The sequence below is a fragment of the Linepithema humile genome, chromosome 4 (assembly GCF_040581485.1).
Source record: "Linepithema humile isolate Giens D197 chromosome 4, Lhum_UNIL_v1.0, whole genome shotgun sequence".
Lineage (NCBI taxonomy): Eukaryota > Metazoa > Arthropoda > Insecta > Hymenoptera > Formicidae > Linepithema > Linepithema humile.
The window spans coordinates 8,868,632-8,889,959 of record NC_090131.1 but is presented as its reverse complement, the minus strand read 5'-3'; the positions used below and the strand labels follow the sequence as shown (position 1 = coordinate 8,889,959).

Here is a 21,328-nt window from a genome sequence, read left to right as displayed (position 1 = left end):
AAAATTACATTTTTTGAAAATCCAACTACACAGTTATAAAGCCCATTACAAGCCATACAACTTCTATTTGAAACATTTTTTGATATCTCCTACGTTTTGGCGATATTCACAAACAAAGAAAAAACCCGTTTTTTTCAAAGGGGTGTTTCACCCCTTAAATTTGAGTTAGGGCCGCTATAAAAAAATACGTGTCTCCTCAAATTGTATGTTTTACAACATATTTCAAGGAGAATTAAATCGGAGGGGGACACTTGTGAACGTTCCCTTGTTAATCTCATGCCATTTCTTACGAAGTTTCCTTTTCTCAGCTATTGTTTCCCTTATTTCTAGGGGTATAGGATACCTTAATTCTACATCATCTGCAAGTGGGATAGCCTCCCACGCAGCTTCATGTATGCTGTTATTTAGATACTCCACTGCCATCATTATATCGTTTTCTGTTTTTAGATTTATATTGGTTATTAATGTTTTTTTTATTGTTTCGCGAAACAATGGCCAATTTGTTTTGTTGTTGTGGAGAACGCATTTCCTTTCGCTTTTAATTATTTGCTTATGTACCATAAGTAAGATTGGGGTGCGATCAGAGGATAATTCTAAGCAAGGTTTACATCTGATATATGTATTGGATATTCCTTTTGAGACGCAGAAGTCAATAAGGTCCGGAATTTTGTTTTTGTCTACAGGCCAGTAGGTGGGATGCTCCGAGGAAATTATATTTAGTTTTTGTTTGTTTATTGCTTTAAATAATTCACGGCCTCTTGGGAGCGTTAATCTAGAACTCCAGTATACGTGTTTGTCATTATAATCTCCGCCGGCTATGAACCTGTGCCCCAGTGATTCAAAATAGGTCATATACTGTTCTTGTTTGATATTTTGTCTAGGGGAGCTGTAAACTGCAGATATTGCGATTGGCCCCTCCCAGTCTTCTACTATTACCGTCGTAGCCTGGAAGTAATTTTCCCTCCTGGGTCTGGTAATGTCTGATATTGCTCTTAATCACAATTGCAGATCCTCCGTGTGCTGTGCCGTCAGGGTGTATTGTATGGTAAATGAGGTATGTAGTTTGATATTCTCAAGAAGCTCTTATCAGTGAAATGCGTTTCCGAGATTAGCATTACGTCTATGTCATAAGAGGTTAGGAAAAAATTTTTAGCTTGGGACTGTGCTATGACAATCCGTTAGCATTCCAAACAGCAATTTTTAAGGAGTCGAATGTTAGAGTCAGTTTGGACATGAGTTCAGTCATTATGGTGGTGACTAGGGTCATTTGCTTTATTGCCTCTTGCAATAGGTTTTTAAGGTCTTTGCTGTTTGAGGTGTTTGGTCTTATTTCAGCAGGGAGGCTTTCAGCCTGCAAACAATTACTACTATTTGTTTTGAACACCTCCGCATAGGAAGTTTTTGATCTTACTGGGTTATTCCAAACAGTGTTTTTTGTCTGCTGATTTTCGCCAGGGTTTTCCCTTCTTCTGAGTGGTAGGTATTTAGCTCTTTGTAACTTCCTATAAACACTACATCCTTTGTAGTTTGCCGGGTGGTTTCCGTTGCACAGTACGCATTTCACTAGGTCAGATCGCGTTTTCCTTGTGCAGTCAGCTGTAGCATGATCACCAATACACTTGACGCATCTCGGTCTACGGTGGCAATATGCTTTAGTGTGGCCATAGCGTTGGCAGTTTGAGCACTGTGGAATAGTTCTTTTTTGACGTGGCGCTTCGAAGATGACTCTACAGTTGAGTGGAAATTTTACATTATATTGTTGCGTCCTCGCCGTTTTGACTTTTGTCGCCCGATATCGCATTTAACAGCTGATAGAACCGCGATCGATATATTGATTTGCGCAATTAATAAAAGAGGATAGTTGCTAAGAAATTGTAAATATTAAATAGTTACTAAGATGTTGTAAATAAACAGAATGGTTGCTAGGAGATTGTAAACAAGGTGACAGATGTCAGATTTTTGGGAGCTGTAGAATAGTGCGGACGCATTTCTGTTAGCTCAGCGGCGTACAATATCTAATAGTATTATTCTGTGTATTTCTGTTCAGTGTTTTGTGTATTAAAGTTTTTGTTGTGTTTTAAAAGTATCCTTGAGTTAATTTTCTTTCGTGAGTGTCGGTTGTGACGTGACGGAAAGATCGTTCGCGGGCGCAACAATATAGTTCCTTATTGTTTTGGTTAGTTTTTAATTCTACGAAGAAGATGGATGTTGGTTTTTTATTTTGTCTATGCTTTATATTCCATATGTTGTCAACCAAATGCCTTAATCCTTCTGTCGCATTCTTTATATCATCAGTTCTGGTAGATCCATGGATTCCTTTTAATACTACTTTGTAGTTCCTTTTGTTTTTGGGTTTAAAGGTGTGGAATTTCGTATTTTTTGTCCTGAGTTCTTTGACAATTATAGAATAAGCTTCTGGCGTTTTTGACTGGACTTTGACTTGAGTATTATTTAGCACTCTTATTTTATATTTTATATGAGCTACGTCGTCTAATAATTTCATGAGCGGCTGTATGTTACTCACTCTATCAATATAGATTGGAGGAGGTTTGGATGGTTTTGGCAGCTTGTTTTCTTCAAGATTTTGGACTGCTCCATCTACTTCTTCAAGACCTGTAAATTGATTTTGTGTTGGGATTGGTTCGGATAGCCAGTAGTCATCAATTTTTGGTTATTTTTGATTTTTTATAACATATTCAGGGCTGGATCTCAGCCTCTTTTTATTGAATTGCATGAGCCATCCTCATCGGTTCTCCTTATTCCTGTTTTGTATAGTTTACTGATTCTACCCTGTTTATCATCTTGGAATATTGCACTATTTAGTATCCCGCTGGTAGAGTGAGCTCTTGGTCTAGTTTGCTGTGGGCCTCCATGGTCAATTATATTCTCCGTTGATCTATTTGATTTTGATTCTTTCTCAAGTCTTTAGAAGTATGGCTGCTTAAGATAGTCTATATGACTTTTTGCTTGGATGTTTTTATCTTGGCAAGTATTCTTTTGAGCAATAGTTGGTTTCCCCCAGCGAGGCCTGCCTCCGAAGAGGGTGGATTTCCCTGTTTACCCGTACTACCACCTGGGGTATTATTTTCCGTTTTTGTTTTGTCCATTGCTCCTTCTCTTTTCCACCAGCTATCCTGGCAGGCCGATGTTTTTTCTGTTAGGGTTGATTCCCTTAGCTGGATTGCTCTCGTTTTTAGGCGCCAAAGTTTCGCCTTTTGCCCTTCATCTGCTGTGACCGAGGTCACACCCAGGATTCGCGGTCAAAGACGCTAGATGATCGGACTTGCTGGTTTACTTGATGTTGTGCAGCGCGGCATTTCACGGCTCTTTATAGTTGCACATCTTCCAGCAGGATGTACCCCACCGCGATCTTACCAGCCATTAGAACCCTTAATGATAAAATGTGTTTTATGTGTTTACATTTTTAAATATGAAATAATATTTTAATAAATATTACAAAATTTTCAATGATTAACCAGTTGAGTGGTAATGTATCATATATGTACAAAAAAAGTGCCAAACGTGGTAATGTATCATATATGTACATTTTTAAATAACTCCAATAATTTTCAACAAATTTGCATAAAATTTGATATCCTAAGGTTTCTTGGGCTGCTGAATTCGAATCTGATGTCAAAATTGCAAAATTTAAAATGGCGGATCCAATATGGCGACTGTTAATTGTTAAAACGACTAAAATATTGGAGTTAGGTAAAATATGTATAAGACCTTATTTGTAGAGCTTTTTATGAGCTTCATTTTTTGTTTAACAACTTTTACCGTACAATAAATACTTTCTGAAATAATTAAGAAAAACAGTTTTACCTTTGAACCTTTGAGGGGGGCTGGGTGCGGAGGGAGTATTTGTGCAAAAAATCCATTTGGGAATATTATTTATTAGATAAAATTAATATTTAGGCTGAATATAAGCCAAATCGGAGGTGATAGCTTTTCGGAAGTCCACCCCCCCCCCCTTTTTTGATCCACCTCATCTTTTGACTGGAAGATCGCAGTAAACATTTTCAAAAATCATTGTTCTTGTCTTGAAACGCTTTTTCAAATAAGTCCCCACTCGACCCATAGTGCCATTTAACATTTTCCACCCCTATTCTGCCCCCCCCCCCCCACGCCCTGGGGGGCGGGGGGAGATCCATCCATTCCAAAAAGTTGCTTTTTCGAAAACTTTGAACCCATGTTTCATCTTTTTTCAATATTTTAACTTTTGTCTCTTACCATTTTTGGTGCAAATCTTTCAGAAAAGTCTACCACTGAACTGGTTAATATATATTAATAATAATTAATAATATTGTATATTAATATTTTTTTATTTCCTAGACACATCCCAACAAATACAGAATATTACTTTTATATAAAATGTGGGAGTGATACATACATACATATTTTAATATGTTTTTATAAATTTTAATTTTAACATTTCTGAAATAATTTAGATTACTATTTCAAATCACGCGAGATAGCCGTAAGCATATATGTAACGGATACGGATCATTACAGACGATAGCGCGATATAGTCTCTTCCTCTTCCGATAGACGTTCATCAAGGAAGGGCAACGTTTTAAATTAAAAATAATTACTTATTTTTTAATTATAAATACAATATTAAAATATATCATTAAATATTTTATAAAATATAAGATATAAATTATTTTTGCATATATTTTTGACATTTTTTAATTTATTTTATATTGCTGCTGTATCTAATAAAAAAGTTGGGTTATGTCTGCAAAAAGCATATTGCAATCATAAAAATTTATTTCAATGTAAGGTCTATGGACATCATAAACCCTATGGGGATGCTAAAATTCGTTTTAAGATGCCCATAGACTTTACAATAAAATAAATTTTTATGATTGCAATGTGCTTTTTGCAGATATAACCCAACTTCTTTGGTTAGATGCGGCGGCAATATAAAATAAATAATAAAATGTTATAAAAATATATGCAAAAATAATTTATATATTATACTTTATAAAATAATTATTAATTATTTGTGTATTAACCTGTAACAGCACGCGCTTTTACAAAGCGCCGATCAGGCTCCGCATAAACACCCCCCATCGCGGGCCGCATTCCGATCCCCCAACTCGAGGGTAGTAGCTCGAGAAGGGGTAGCTGCCGAGCAGGGTAGCATAGAGGTAGATACAGAGGTAGATAGAGAGGTAGATACAGAGTACTCGCGTACCCCGAGTGGGGGTAGCGCGACCGGTATAAAAGCCGGCTCGCGGACCAGCACCATTCCCCCGAGTACGACTCGGACAAACCTCAGGGCGCACTCTGAAGCTCCAATCGTACTCGCTCCCGTCGATCTAGGAGCAGGGCGTTCTCTGCTTCGGTTGGGTGTTCCCGGCGTTTGACTTCCTATATCCCGTCGATCTAGGAGCAGGGCGTTCTCTGCTTCGGTCGGGTATTCCCGGCGTTCGACTTCCTATATCCCGTCGATCTAGGAGCAGGGCGTTCTCTGCTTCGGTCGGGTGTTCCCGGCGTTTGACTTCCGACATTCCGTCGTTCTAGGAGCAGGGCGTTCTCTGCTTCAGTCGGGTGTTCCCGACATTCGACTTCCGACATTCCGTCGTTCTAAAAGCAGGACGTTCTTTGCTTCGGTCGGGTGTTCCCGGCGTTCGACTTCCGACATTCTGTCGTTCTAGGAGCAGGGCGTTCTCTGCTTCGGTCGGGTGTTCCCGACGTTCGACTTCCAGATTTCTCGTAAGGGAGAAGATTCTCTCTGTCTTCGGACACAGCGTACCGGCAACCATCGACGACTCATCAAGCTCGGATACACGCGGTATCGCTTATTTTTCAATATTTTTAATCCGTACCGTACGAACCGACCGACTTAGGATTAATTAGATGTAGTTGTTTAATTTCGGCAAAAGAAAGCGCAACACGTTTATTAACTTACGCAGTTTATCCAATAATTTCCGATGTTTGTTTAATTCCCGATAATTCGCTGCTCTCATTTATATACGTTCACGTTTACACCGTTGAGAAATTAGAATAACCGATAGGAAAATACTCATGTACCCATTGTCACTTTCTTTATGTTTTCTTTATTATATAATCTTTAAATGTTTTCTTGAATAAATATTTATTTCATTTACTTTACTTTTATTAATTTGGAGTCTCCCGAGAATCATCCGAACGAATCCTGACGAACCGACGAGCTATTCCGCATCGTAAGAATCCGCTTTGCTACCTACGTTGTAAAATTCAGCATTGTTTACGCACCGCCCGTAAGGCGTAAAAATATGCACCGTTATAAACCTAAATATCACAAAAAATATAATCGTAAAATGTACTCATAAATCGCAATAAATGCGAACATACATTGTCGTCATGTTCTGAACTACATATGACATACAAAATGCAATATTAGCTTGAATCTCATACATGTACCCAGTAAACATTCGACATCCTATGTATATACATGAAATATCCATAATGTGAAAAAAATGTACTGTATATACTATGTACATACATATGATATACGCTGATATAGATACATTTGTGGATATACATAAGATATCTTATAGATATACATAGAATGTATATTCAAACGAGATCGCTGCCTGTATATACATAGAATATACCTTGTGTACATTCCATGTATATACATGTAACGTACATACATACGATATACGCTGAGGTAGATACATTTATGGACATACATAGAATGTATATTCGAACGAGATCGCTGCCTGTATATACATAGAATATATCTCGTGTAACGCACATACATACGATATACGCTGATGTAGGTACATTTATGGATATACATGGGATATCGTATGGATATACATAGAATCAGCCATTAGTTTGTTCGCATGCCGCTATGTGACGCATTATGCGCTATCTATCTCGTATTTAAGTTTTAATCATGAGAACTATATAAAACTTGCAAAAGGCGGATAATAATAGTGAAGTCTTCAATTTGAAGATGTAATAACTTTTTCTATTTGTTTAATATCTGAATCCCAACACAGGGAATTTAGATAAACTAATTGTTCAAAAATTGGGTAGATAAATATCCGAATGAATGAAAATTGTTTATTACCCAGTAAACATTCGATATCCTATGTATATACATGGAATATCCAAAATGTGAAAAAAACGTACTGTATACATATACTATGTACATACATAGAATGTACCTCATGTACATGCCACAAATGTGTATTGCACATCCTCGGAATATATCCTATATACATACTGCAAACGTGCATTGCACATCCTCGGAATATACCCCATGTATATACCACGAATGTACACTGCATATCTTTGGAATATACTTATATACTATGGACATCCTATGTACATACATGTGGTAATTATTTCACATACATAGAATATGCGCTTTATATACTTTTTACATTCTCTGTATACATAGAATATACAATATACATATATGTAGATACATAGACGTACATAGAATGTCCTAATGTTTATTGGGTACTCATATGTCATTTTTTTGTGCACTTTTATGAATATCATGTCTGCGTTCTGAGCAGCATATGAGCCCGCATCTATGTCTATTCTTGTCTTCATGTTTGTCAGATATATTATAGTACAGTATGACCTCAGAATGCATACAATTTCCTATCTGGGAATATCCGGTTTGACTTATTAAAAAACTTTGGTTAATTACATTAAAAATGATCGGATAGACTCAAACATTTGTTAAATTTTAGTTTCAAATAAAATATACCGACATGAACACCCTGTTGTGGCTGTGAGTTCCTTTTTTATCAATTGATTTATTAATCGTTTGAGTTGCTTGGTATTTAATTCTACTTATTGTTTACATTAGATTGTATTGTATAAGAATGATCTACGTTACACTTTTCTTTTTTTTCTGTTTTTTTATTATATTTATTGATGTTAAATGGAAAAATTAATACTTTAAAATGACGTAATAATTATCAAAGAAAAAAATTTATAATTATTATAAGGATAGGCTCGTATGATAATATCAAATTAATATATATTAAAGAGCATTTCGAGCCATCGCTGGTTGTTGGTGCGAAAATTATTAATGTTTTTCATATAGAAATTTTAATTCGTCTACTAAAGACATTATTAAAGTATACACTGATCTCGGATTCGAGATACTAAAGTGTATGAAAATTACTTACATCGATCTCATTATTGAGAATCTGAATTTCGAATATCTCGAGTCCAAGATCAGTGTACACTTTAATAATGTCTTTAATAGACGAATTAAAATTTCTATGTGGAAAACATTAACAATTTTCACACTAACAACCAGCGATGGCTCGAAATGCTCTTTAATATATATTTAAAAAATTTATATTTTTTTATTAAAATAGCTTTGTAAAAATGATCAAAATTATTATTTGTGGCATATTTTTCTTCGATTTTCTTAAAATCCTGATATGATACTCATTTTATGACTGGATTCAAAGAAGGATGTTAAATATAGGTCGATTTTGGCCCATGTGGAACCAAAACTACAAATGGTTTCTTATAGATTTCATACCGTAGAATCACGTGGTAAAGTTTATTTTCCTCTAGACAGCGGGAAAAGTACGGAAAAATTGAAAAAAGACCATAAAAAATGCAATTTCCCGAATTGGTTGAAGTTTGGAACATTCCTGGAGCGATTTTTAAAAAATGATTTGTCGCTCTTGCCCTTTTGCAGGGAGGAAGTTCGAGACTAACAAACAAAGTACAAAAGAGACCGATCCGATACATGCGTCGGGAGACGTCCTTATACTCAAAAAACCACCCCAGAGTGCCTAAAAAATTCTCGCCTAGCAAAAAATAACTTGTCGCTCTTTTCCTTTGGCATACAGAAAGTTCTGAGGCCCTTATACGACATGCAAAAAAGTAAGATCCGATACATGCGTCGGAAGACACCCTTTTACCCGAAAAACCACCTCCAAAATCACTTAAACGATTCTCGCCAAGCTAAGAGTGTCTTTTGACGCATGTATTGGATCGGTCTTTCTTGAATGTTATGTGAGGGTCTCGAAACTTTCTCCGTGCAGAAGGAAAAAAGCGACAAATCATTTTTAGCTTGGCGAGAATTGTTTAAGTAATTTTGGGGGTGGTTTTTTGGGTATAAGGGTGTCTTCCGACACATGTATCGGATCGGTCTCTTTTGTACTTTATTTGTTAGTCTCGAAACTTCCTCCCTGCAAAAGGACAAGAGCGACAAATCATTTTTTTAAAATTGCTTCAGGAATGTTCCAAACTTCAACCAGCTCGAAAAATTGCATTTTTTATGGTCTTTTTTCAATTTTTCCGTACTTTCCCCGCTGTCTAGAGGAAATCAAACTTTACCACGTGATTCTACGGTATGAAATCTATAAGAAACCATTTGTAGTTTTGGTTCCACACCATTAGCCAAAATCGACCTATATTTAACATCCTCCTTAGCGCACAAAAACTTTGGAAAATTACTCTTTAATTCTTTTTTAAACATCAAAAAAGCAACTAATTTTATAAATCAGTAATTGACATTTATCTTATGTCTTAAACATAAAATTAAATTAAGGATTCAGTCTCAAATAAATTAATAAAAAGATTACTTTAATTTTCGTCTTGATAGATTAAGTATACAAGAGAGAGAGAAGAAAAGAAAAACAGTGCCTAGTATAATTTATAGATATCAATCGTATTTTATTATTATTTTTTTCTACTAGTCTAAAAAACATTTATTTAAAATAACACATTAACATTATTTTAACAATAAATCTCCTATTAGAATATTGAATTTTCCATCAGAAGATTGATGTAAATACTTTCTTAACTTTGCAAGATATATAAATAATGAATAATTAGGTAAAATTGTAAACACATACTTGACACGAACGATAAAAAGGATTTTCGGGATCACTGCTGTAAGGTGGCGTTGGATTGTACAAAGGACTGTCGATGGTGCCTCGACTACCATATGCCACGCCAAGTACATGTTTCGGTGCCATATTCAAATATGCATACGTTCCTGTTAAATAGATAACAATTCATAAAATACAAAATTTTGACAAGTTTTTCAATTAAACTTAACTTAAACCGAACAGTTTATTATTTTGTGACTATCATATTTCTCTTTTTGTCATTTTTTTTTAGATCAAGTTCAAACGCATACCTGTCTTATTGCGATAAGTATGGTCGTAATTGGGTCCAATTTTTTCAGACGGCGCAGGACCATTTTGAAGGGTCCAATTTAAAGGTCTTTCAGGAACATTTGTCCATCCACACCAACCATGCTCAAAGTTGCATCTTGTGTTTGCAGGTATCTTATCTGTAGAATTTTTCAAATTACTAATTATATAAATTTTAAAAAGAAATGTTAAATTTAAAAGAAATGTTCCTTTATTCTTTAATAGCACAAATGAAAACAGAACATAAAAAATTTTTTAAATACAAAAATATTAAGATATTGCTCTTCCTTATTAAACTCTTCCTTAATAATTGTGCAAACACCAAGCTAGAGCAGGAGCTGGTTAGAATTGCTCAAAAGTTTATTTTATTAAAAAATTATAAAAACAAACGTTTCGACCTAAAGAATGTGGCCATCTTTAGTGTAAAAAATTTGACATAAATGATGTAGTCGTAAGTAGACAAAACGCTGATAAGCTATTATAATTAAGCTAGAAACGCTCTCGAACAATGATTGTGATTCTGGTAAAATATCCTCTGGTAATACGGTTTATACATTTTGTTGTTAGTTTTGTTAAATGTGTGCCAAGGACCTGTTTAAGATGGTCCTTGGCTTTACACACATTTAACAAGATTAACAACAAAATGTATAAACCGTATTACCAGAGGATATTTTACCAGAATCACAATCATTGTTCGAGAGCGTTTCTAGCTTAATTATAATAGCTTATTATAAATGCCTGCTTATTATAAATGCCTGCTTGTTGTTCACAATAAAAAATTTTTTTAATCTTGCAAAAATCGATATTTAAGGAGATGTACAATAAAACATCTAGAATGCACACACCACATTCGAATTCTTCATCTTCACCATCGGCGCAGTCCTTCGTAAAGTCACAGATACGAGTTTTATTCAAGCAGAAACCATTATTACACCGAAACATGTTTTGCGTACAGGCGACCGGCGCAGATTCTAAATAGACGAAATTGTTTCAATTATTAAAATAAATTTTTGTTTGAATTTATTTCTTTAAGGTAGTTCCAACAGTTTCTCAATTATTCAAGATTTATTTGAAATTTTAAGAAATAAATGTATATGCACTGTCAGGCAATATCTTTAACTTTTTTTTTATTTTCTGCCATGCAGTTATTAAAATATCCTTTATTTAACAATATATTTAACAATATATTTACTCAATATAATTTTCATAGGTTAATCATACGAAAATCAGACAATTTTATCTAATTATAGAAAAACTACTTTAAAATATTTACAAAACATTGAATATAATTAGATAAATATATTATAAAAATCATATTTAAATTTTGCAAACATTGACCACGTAATTGTTGAATAATCTTTGTGATAAAAGTGACATAATTTAATATCGTGTGGAAAACAGAAAAACGCAGCAAAAAGTAGCAACAACGTATAATGATTTTTCTTGCAAAACTTGAAATATAGAAACCAATTTTTAGTTTTCTAAAATAAGCTTGCAACATTTTTTATTTTTCGCAAACCATTTTACATTGAGTAGTTTACGTGTAGATGTATATCGTCATTTACGTACAGTCGTCATTTACGTTGCAGTGGAAAGTACAGTCAAATGAAACAAAAACTGTTTTATCTGATTTTTACAATATTTCCTTTATACATCAAACTTTTATATATCAAAAGCTACTTATTTTCTATATTTTTGGCAGTGACTGCTGCTAAAAATTCGTTGGAACTATCTTAATTAAAACTACTTCTCTTCAGATCAGTCATATACAAATTGCATTTACGTTTCTTTAGTTATTCATTTTTACTTAAACTTATTAAAGTATCTAATTAAGATACTTGAAAACTTTTCAGCACATAAAAATCCTATGTTTTAGTTTATTAACATGCATACATACACACACTCGCGCATACACACACCTACTTAATTCATTTAATTCTATACAAACAACAAATTTAATTATTTTAATCAGAACCCATACAGCACAGAACATTGCAATTACATTGCAGCAATGTTACAATCTTGCAAGTTGCAATGTAATATTGTTGAGACATTATTGCAATCTGTAATTGTAATATTTCATGAGAATGTGACAGCAACATTCCAATAACATTGCAATAGCAATATTCGGTAATCGCTAGTTCGTTCGTTTACCGCTATGCGACGCGCGTTGCAAAATCTATCTCGTATTTAAGTTTTAGTCATGATGATTATATGAAACTTGCAAAGAGTGGCTAGTAAGATTAAAGACATAGTAATTATTTTTATCAGTTTAATTTTTCTGATACGACCTCAACACAGGGAATTCAGATATTGAACTGATTGTTCAAAAATCGGACAGATAAATGTCCGAATAAATAAAAATATATGCAACATTATTCTAAGATTGCAATAACAATGCATTATTGCAAATTCATTACATTGCAATATTACTGTAATATTTCGTTACAATCTTCCTAAAAGCGGACATTTTAACGTTGCTGCAATCCCACAGCAATGATGCAACAACATTTTGCAGTGAATTTGCAATATTGCAACATTGCGATGAAAGATTGATGCAATGTGTATGCAATCTTTGTGTGCTGTATGGGAATAGATATAAGTATATGTATACATATATTCAAGTTAAACGCATGAGAATAAGATTATCACTGAAGTGCAAATGTTAAAGTATCATAAAGATACGGATTGTATAGATATGTCATTCACAACATAATAATTGCAATGCTTCGACTAAATCATTCAAAAATACTTTTTACTTATTTACCTGGAAAGCAATTGCTTAGGCGAACATTGTCAACGGCGACGCTTGAATTAGGATAAGGTACGAATATTTCTATAAATATTCTGTAAGGTTGATCGACTGGGCGTAAGGTGAAATATATGTTCTCCCATCTAGAAAAGTTTGAATATTAACTCTTTTCATCGACAAGGTTATCATAACGTAAAAATCATTTTATACACATACTTAGGCTTGAGGTCTTGTCCGTTTATCGTATACGAAATGGAGCTTGTATTATTAGTTACTGTAACAAGATTTGTAAATCCGTATTTCATTCCTACTTGATAAAGTGAAAATTCAATACGGCAAGACGGGCCTGTGCGAGCGATCGGTCTGGACCACATTTGAGCTTGTCCACGGCCGTTAAACCATAGGAAGTGACCTTAAGAGAATAAAATATTAATAAACTTATCAAAATTAAACATAAAATGTACAAGGTGATTTATTTTAATCTTAAAATAATTAAATATTTTAAAAAGAAGTTATATATATATTTTACAAAAAAAAGTTTCAAATAAAAGTTGCTTGATTTTATGGAAAACATTTAATGATGACCTTGATTTGACCTTGAATGAAGGTCATAAAATTATTTCAAAATCTTAATTTTTTTTTAAATGGGAGTCCTTATTTTTTTATATTTCCCCGTGCTGCAGTCGCTTCCTCGACGCATCCTCGAAAACTTCCTCGAGAATTTTGTTTCATCAACTTTAAACACGAAAGGCAAAGGAACTCACGGTAATCAATCACCCCGAAGAATTGCCATCTAAAATTGCTTTTTTGAAATTTCAAAGTTATATAACTCAAAAAATAAGCAGTCTACGAAATTTTTTTCCAATAAAAAGTTTTTCACTTTTGTTCAGAATCTGAGAAAGCTATAAAAAGTAACTTTCATTTTAAAAAATTAAGATGTCCTTAAAATAACCTCATGACCTTCATCTAAGATCAAATCAAGATCATCATCAAATATTCCCCACAAAACCAAACAACTTTTATTTGAAACGTTTTTTTTTTGGAAAATGACTTTTTTAAAAATATTTAACTGCTAAAATTAAATTAAATTACCCTTTATACATAGTATTTTAATTAAATTTCTATTTTTATTATTTTAACTGTGAGATTTTCCTTTAATTGTAATTTTAGTTATAATTTTAATTTTTATTGTAACATTTTATTATAACATTTTAATTTTATTATCGCAAGTAGTTATAAGTTTAAACAAATTATGCTCGCTTGCAAAATTAAATAATTCTTTATAGTTTGTAAAAAAATTAGTTTCCGTAATTTTTTGTGTGCTAACGAAGTCTCTGCGCACAATAGAGAAAATATTAAAAATAAGAATAAATATTAACTATTTTTTTATAAATTTATAAAGTAAATCAATATGATAAATTAATCAATTTTCCTGCAGATAAATTTGTCTAATATTTATTAAACAGCAATTTTAAATATTTCTATTTTAAAGTAAATATTCTACACACATGCACATTCCCAATATTTAATATTGATTCCTATTCCTAATATTTTCTCCATCGTGCGCAAGACCAAATCTGCCTAACCTCGGCAAGCCTAATTTCAAAAAGTATGTATTATATCAGGATTCTAAGGAAATCTAAGAAAAATATATCAAAAATAAGAATTTTAATTATATTTACAATGCTATTTTGACAAAAGATTAAATATCTATAATAATTATTACATTATTTTAATGAGTTAACTTTCTAACCTTTTAAGTGCACACTAGAGCTAAGCGCTCAATACGGACGACAAGCAATCTGCACTGACAATTGCTGGAGATACATAATTTTTACTATTTTATTTTTTTAAATTTTTATTCGTGTCAAAAATACTTATAAATCGAAAAATTTTGTTAAACACGTATATGGGTCCATAATTTATATCGATAACATTTGTTGAACACATATATCTGTCCATAGCACTCAAAAGGTTGATATAAAATAGATGAATAAAAAAAACTGTGATATGTAGATGTCTACCACTTCCACAAATACAATACACTCTAATATAAATGATAAGTAAAATTAATACGACTCATACGATTAAAGGATCTATCTTAATAAGCTTGCAATAAATATGATCTAAAAATTTTACATAAAAAACATAAAATAACAAAGATTTATCCGTATAAAAATATATGTATATTAGAAAATTATTTGTTTAATCATAAATTTTAATCAGATTAGAAAAATCATAAGAAAAACAAAATAAAGTCCATTCTGAAAGAAAAAAAGTTAGTATTTTTACATATTCCGTATCAGTGGTCTACGCTAAACCTCCCGTTTGAAATAAAATATTTTATAGTTTTTATTCATAATATAATATTTTTTTATTTCATAACACATTTTATATGTTACACCTTTTCTTCATAACTTTTATGATTATAATTTTATATAACACACGCACATCTTATAAATATACACTGATGAGCCAAAACATTAGAATCACCTACATAATATTGTGTTGAGCCTCCATGTGCTGTCAAAACCGCTCTTATTCTATCAGGCATGGACACTACATCAAGCATTTCTAAATGTATCCACTAGGATTTGGTGCTAAGACGTTAACAACAATTCCTGTAAATTACGAAGTGGAGGTTGTGCGGAACAAACTTGTTGGTCCAACATATTTTACAAATGCTGAATGGGATTGAGATCGGATAAATTTGGTGGCCAGGACAAAACTATGAAGTCTTCCTTATGTTCCTCAAATCATTTTCGAACAACCCGTGCAGTGTGACAGGACGCATTGCTGAAAAATGCCACTGCCATCGTAGAAGACTGTTACCATGAAGGGGTACACCTCGTCTTTAATGATGTTGAGGTATGTGATACGCGTCAAAGTACCTTCCATATAAATGATAAGACCCAGAATAAGAGCACTTTAAGCAGCACATGGAGAATCAACACAATATTAAGTAGGTGGTCGTAATGGTTTGGCTTCATCGATGTATATGTATAATATATTTTACACATGAATAGAAGGTTATTTAGAATCTGCAAGACACGGATACATGTTAAGACAACATAAACAAAATTACAAAAAAAGTATTGTCTTTAAAATAGCATTCTAAATATGACAAAAAATCGCTGTTTCTTAAATATATTTTTCTTTGATTTTTTGAAAATTTTAATATAATACACTTTTTGAGGCCGATTTTAATTTTGGTGAAAAAAAATTACAAAGGACTACTCTTTTTTTCTAAATAGATGTATACGGGGCAATATTATTTTTAAGTCTAATTTGATTTTAATTATGTAACGTATTTTAAATTTCAAAGGAAATCCAAGTGTTTTTTTAATTGTAACAATGTATTTCTTTAACTTAACTTTGTATAATTTCTTGTGAAAAAATTTTCATACCTCTTGTAGACTTGTCAGCATCCGTGGTCGGAAAGAATTTCGACAGATTACTGCGTGGCGATGCCATGTATTTCTGGAAACCATCGGTTTGATTCCAAGACCAGTCGCAATCTGGATCCAAGTTGCAGTAACCGATTCGTTGTGTCACAGGTGGAGAAGATCTATTCATTTTTTGAAGAGCTTTGATATTGCGAGACATTCTGTTCTTGAAATCGCCACAGGTCATTGCAACGCAACAGAGAATCAGGATGGTTCGAATTAACGATCTACCGTCCCCGTGTACGGATACGTGACTACGGCTGCACTTGCGAATCATTGGACAGTAATCCGTGTTGGTGGTAGCCAGCTTCGGCCGCGTGTTCCTGATCATTACTCCGTAATTTCGTCCAGTAGCCATTCAAGTAGGTGCGCAACTAAGTTTTCCGGATCACGATGAGATGGTACTAGTTTGAGCTGCATAATAGTCATCGTGCCAATTTTTTAAAAATATTTTTAATATTGGTCATTCTACACTGATAACGTATATGATAAGTAATTGGTTGTTGACATAACGTTAACTTAATTTGTTTAAAAATAAAGATTAAAAAAATGCACATTCATTATTGTATACTTTATTATTATTTCGCCGTAAAACCGCTGCTACAACAGTCAGAATCATTTGTGAGATTTATAGTGAGAATGCTATAACCAAACACATGTGCCAATACTAGTTTAAGAAATTCAAAAGTGATGATTTTGCTCTCTACGATAAACCATGCTGAGGATGGCCTCGTAAAGTGGAAAATGACAACTTGCAAGTGCTATTAAACAAAGATTTGGCGTAAACACAATAAGAGCTTGATAATAAGAATACTTGACAAGCCATTTCTAAGCGATACATATGTACAATAGAAAAGATTCGAAAATAGAAAAAAATAGTGAGCCACATAAACTGATTGAGGACCATTGTGAGATGCGCTCTAGCGCTGTATTGCACTATTGCTAAGACAGTAAAAGAAATTCTTTTTGTAAATTGTCACTGGCGATGAAAAGTAGGTGTGCACTACGCAATCTTAAACGCCGAAAACGTTGAATGATTCCTGATCAAGTGCAACATCGATATGCCACAACATAATACATATGATAAGAAGATTTTCCTCTGTATTAGATAAGAAAAAATAAGAAGGGAATGCTGTACTATGAGCAGCTTTAAAACCGGATCAAATCGTTATAGTGAAGCGCTACTGTCAACAATTAAACAGTTTGAAGCATTAGATGAAAAACGGCCGATGTGCGAGTCAAAACGATACAAAGTTTTATTCTGCTGCACGACACTGCTAAGCTCCATAGCTTGCTAACCAAGCAAGCTCTATTAAATCTTGAATGGAAAATCTTACCCCATCTCGCGTACTCGCCAGACATTGCGCCTTCTGATTATTATATGTTCCAATCAATGTAGCATGGCTTCTCCGGAGAACGTTTTCGAAATGAGGTCAAGATCCGAAAATGGGTCGATGACTTTATCGTCTCAAAGAACAAAACGTTTTAACGACGAGGAATTCACATAAAAGATGACAAAAAGTTATAGAAAACGAAAAAGAATATTTTAAATGTGTTAAAATATTCAGATTTTTGTTGATAAATATGAAAATTTGATGACAAAATCCAAAAAACTTAGTTGCACATCTAATAATTCCCACAAAGTCATACGCGACATTGCACGTTTCATATTTCTGAGATACCGGACATAATTCGCAAATGTTACTGCTTTCTATAGATTCACTTTCGGGAAAACACCAAGTATGATATATATTTCGAAAAAAATACGGTTGACGACGAGGAATTTATGACGATGACCACAGTGATGAGTTTAAACATTAACGAGTTTCCTGGTGATAACCGTCCTGGATTGTTATTAAAACTGAAATCAAACATTTTGATACTGCAATATTATTTCATTTATTTTTTAATAATTATAATTGTCTTCTATACTTTTAATAAAAAAACTTTAATAAATATAATACACATTTTTAATTAAAGTACAAACTTTTTTTATTAAGGTTTAAAATTTTTATTTTAATGTATTATTTTTTATGTTTGTGCTTTTTGGATTTTATGATTAATATCAAATTTTGCTTCAATAATATTTTACAACTTATAGCATATTTCATATATCTTATGCAAATGCAATGCGGTTAGATTGTACTAATTGTAAGTATATGGAAGTGCCAACATTTTTGACTAAATAAGAAATTAAACGTGATTAGTAAAGTTAACGTAAAGTATATTTAGTAGTTTCTAGTTTTTAGTTTAGAATGTAGTTTACTCTATAATGTTATTTAATTATTATTTTTATTATAGATTATGTTTTATCACAAAAGTAACAATATAATATCTTTGAAAGAATTGCAAATCTTTTTTATATTAATTTAAATTAATACATACAAAATTATGCACGTACATTTACTGTAAAAAAATTCGGCAAATTTACACAAAAATTAGATGTATAAAAATTACACATATGAGCACCTCAGAGGTATAATATGTGACATAAACTCACATAAACATAATTTTTCAAAAGAAGGATCTGAAGAGATTTTTCACTTTTGATATGCTCTTAGTAAAATATTTATAATGTTTTGCAGATTGCTTTGTATTCGCAGATATAATATTAAACTTCGATATGTTTTAGAAAATAAAGTTGTGTGATTACGAAATATGACTTTAATGTGACTTAAGGGGCTACATACACCTAGAAATTTTGAAAAAATGCATTTTTTGTTTTTTGCATATTCGAAAAGTATAAGGTCTTGAGAATATCCCCTGTGAATTTCAAAGTGAATCCTTGAAAATTGTCGGAGATATAGCGAAAAAGGTCTAGGCGCGTATCAACGTTTTTATCGGAATGCCAAATTTTAAACGCGTTTTTCTCGAAACCATGTTTTCAAAATGCGTACCAGAAATATCTCGGAAACGGCTGGACCGATTTACTTGAAATTTGAAGGGCTTAATCTACACAAAAAAAGGCAGTCTTTATTGTAGCGATTTTTTTTTAGAGCCCTTATTTTTTTTGCAGCTAAAAAAAATGACCGATTTTTACCCTAAAAATCACTGTTTTTATTTAAACGGCCGCCATTTTGTCAAAAATCAATATTTTAAAAATCGGCCACGATAAAAACTAGATAATATCATACAGTTTAAGAAAATTCTAGTCTGGTTTATTTCAAACAAGTCCTGTACGAACTGTATCTAGTACCGCGGAGCACTTTTTTTCAACATGGTCTTGCGCCGAGGACAATATCTCCACCATTTTCAAATATTTCTATTTCAAATTTATTCTGAAACATGTTGTAACAACGTACTTTAAAGTAAAAAAACTAGAATTAATTACATACATTACGTTTCTCAAAAAAAAAAAAATCGAGAAAAAAGCCTATTTTTTACGTCTCTAGGTGTATGTAGCCCCTTGATACTGTTTACCTAGTAAATGTGTCATTACATTGTAACTTAATATACTGTAACCTTTATACAGTCAATATTTCTATTTTCATTGAAAACGTTTGCCATTAGATAAAAATTGAAATATAGAGTCTTGTGATAACTTAATTTTCAAAAAAATGTGACTTAATTGTAAGAATATATGTAGGACCAATTAGCCAGTAAAGGGTTAGGAATTAGGAATTGATAAGAAGTCAATGTGATTATAAGAGCAAGTCATGGGGCAGGCATCTTTTTTTAAACAATTTTTCTCGATTTCTTAAGTATTGCTTGAGTGTATATTTATTTTAAATAGACAACAAATTGTAGTAAAAATATAAAAAATTTATATATAATATATGTGAGTACATCTCAGAGGTATACTCTATTATATTATGTAAGAGGCTGGAAAAATGAAAAGAGCCGACTGGGTTTTGAATTCAGAATCTTTCGTTTTCACACCTAACATTCAATTAATTGAATTTTATAACGGGATTTTTTAACAGGACCTCTTTAATTTGAATGTTTGCTGGTTGCTGCGCGATATGTTAGATTGAGTTATCAAAGCTTAAAAAAATCATAATTTTGATCAGCAGCGGCGCTAAATTTCGACGTTAAGTAAAGTCTAAATCAACACGGCGCTAAATTTCAACGTTAAGTAAAGTCTAAATCAACGCTCCCTTCCCTCACACAAAAGTAATTTATAACACAGAGTTATCAAATATTTGCTGTAAAAAAATAAACTAATAAATAAAAGCTTGTCATTAACATTTATTTAAAATATTTATATAAGATTAAATCTTTTTGCTTTAATACTTATATATAATAAATAAACTTATTTAAAAACAAAACTAACACTTTTATGTTTGTACTTTAATATTTACATGTAATAAACACATTATAAAAAAAGAAACAACTATATTTTTCGCACTTTGTGCTTACAAAATCATTAATTAATTCGTCCATATTTAATTTATCACAAACGTCACTTTACTATCACTGATATTCAACAAGAAGTTTTTGTAATATTTTTTATCTGAGATATGTTTTTATTAATTTTAACCGAGAAAACGATCTTTCTTTGCTTGAAATTGATATTGGCAAAGAAATAAAAATTCTCAGTGTTATGCATAATTTTCCACAGGAAGATTACAAATTATTTAAATATATTTTAAGCTATTTAATGGATTTTCAAACTTCTAATTCTGATAAAAATATATCTTTAAAACCGACTAATACTTCATTATATAATTTAATAGAGTTGATATTTTCATCATCTTTTAAATAATTTTCCAAATTATTGCATATTTTTTAGAGTTTTGTTATTTAAATCTTTTAACTGTCGCATATTATATAAAAAGTTAAAGTTAATTACTATGAATTTTTAATTGTTTATATCTTTTTTCTAAAGAATTTATTGCAGTATCCAAAAGATTTAATAAATTTATTTTAAATTTAAAAAACAAATCTGTTAGATTCTGCAATAATTCATGTTCATATTCAGATTATCGTCTTTGTTTTCTTTTTCAGACGCGCACATCATTTATTAATACAAATTCGGCAGATAT

General features: G+C 32.1%; 1 protein-coding gene across 9 annotated transcripts in view; it reads right to left on the bottom strand.

Moving 5' to 3' along the window:
* Positions 1 to 21,328, bottom strand: part of Alk (Anaplastic lymphoma kinase) — a 233,657-nt gene that overhangs the window by 194,037 nt on the left and 18,292 nt on the right. For 8 of the 9 annotated variants that reach the window (XR_010889918.1, XR_010889915.1, XR_010889917.1 and 5 more), the window contains exons 2-8: positions 17,681 to 18,204; positions 16,305 to 16,757; positions 13,114 to 13,309; positions 12,913 to 13,040; positions 10,991 to 11,116; positions 10,130 to 10,285; positions 9,843 to 9,985 (exon numbers count right to left, since the gene is read on the bottom strand). Coding sequence is in view for 5 of the 9 variants with exons in the window: in XM_067353965.1 (XP_067210066.1) it covers positions 9,843 to 9,985; positions 10,130 to 10,285; positions 10,991 to 11,116; positions 12,913 to 13,040; positions 13,114 to 13,309; positions 16,305 to 16,701 (1,146 nt within the window). In the remaining 4 variants the exon portion in view is untranslated. The remainder of the gene's footprint in view (positions 1 to 9,842; positions 9,986 to 10,129; positions 10,286 to 10,990; positions 11,117 to 12,912; positions 13,041 to 13,113; positions 13,310 to 16,304; positions 16,758 to 17,680; positions 18,205 to 21,328) is intronic. The other variant, XM_067353963.1, reaches the window with a different exon arrangement.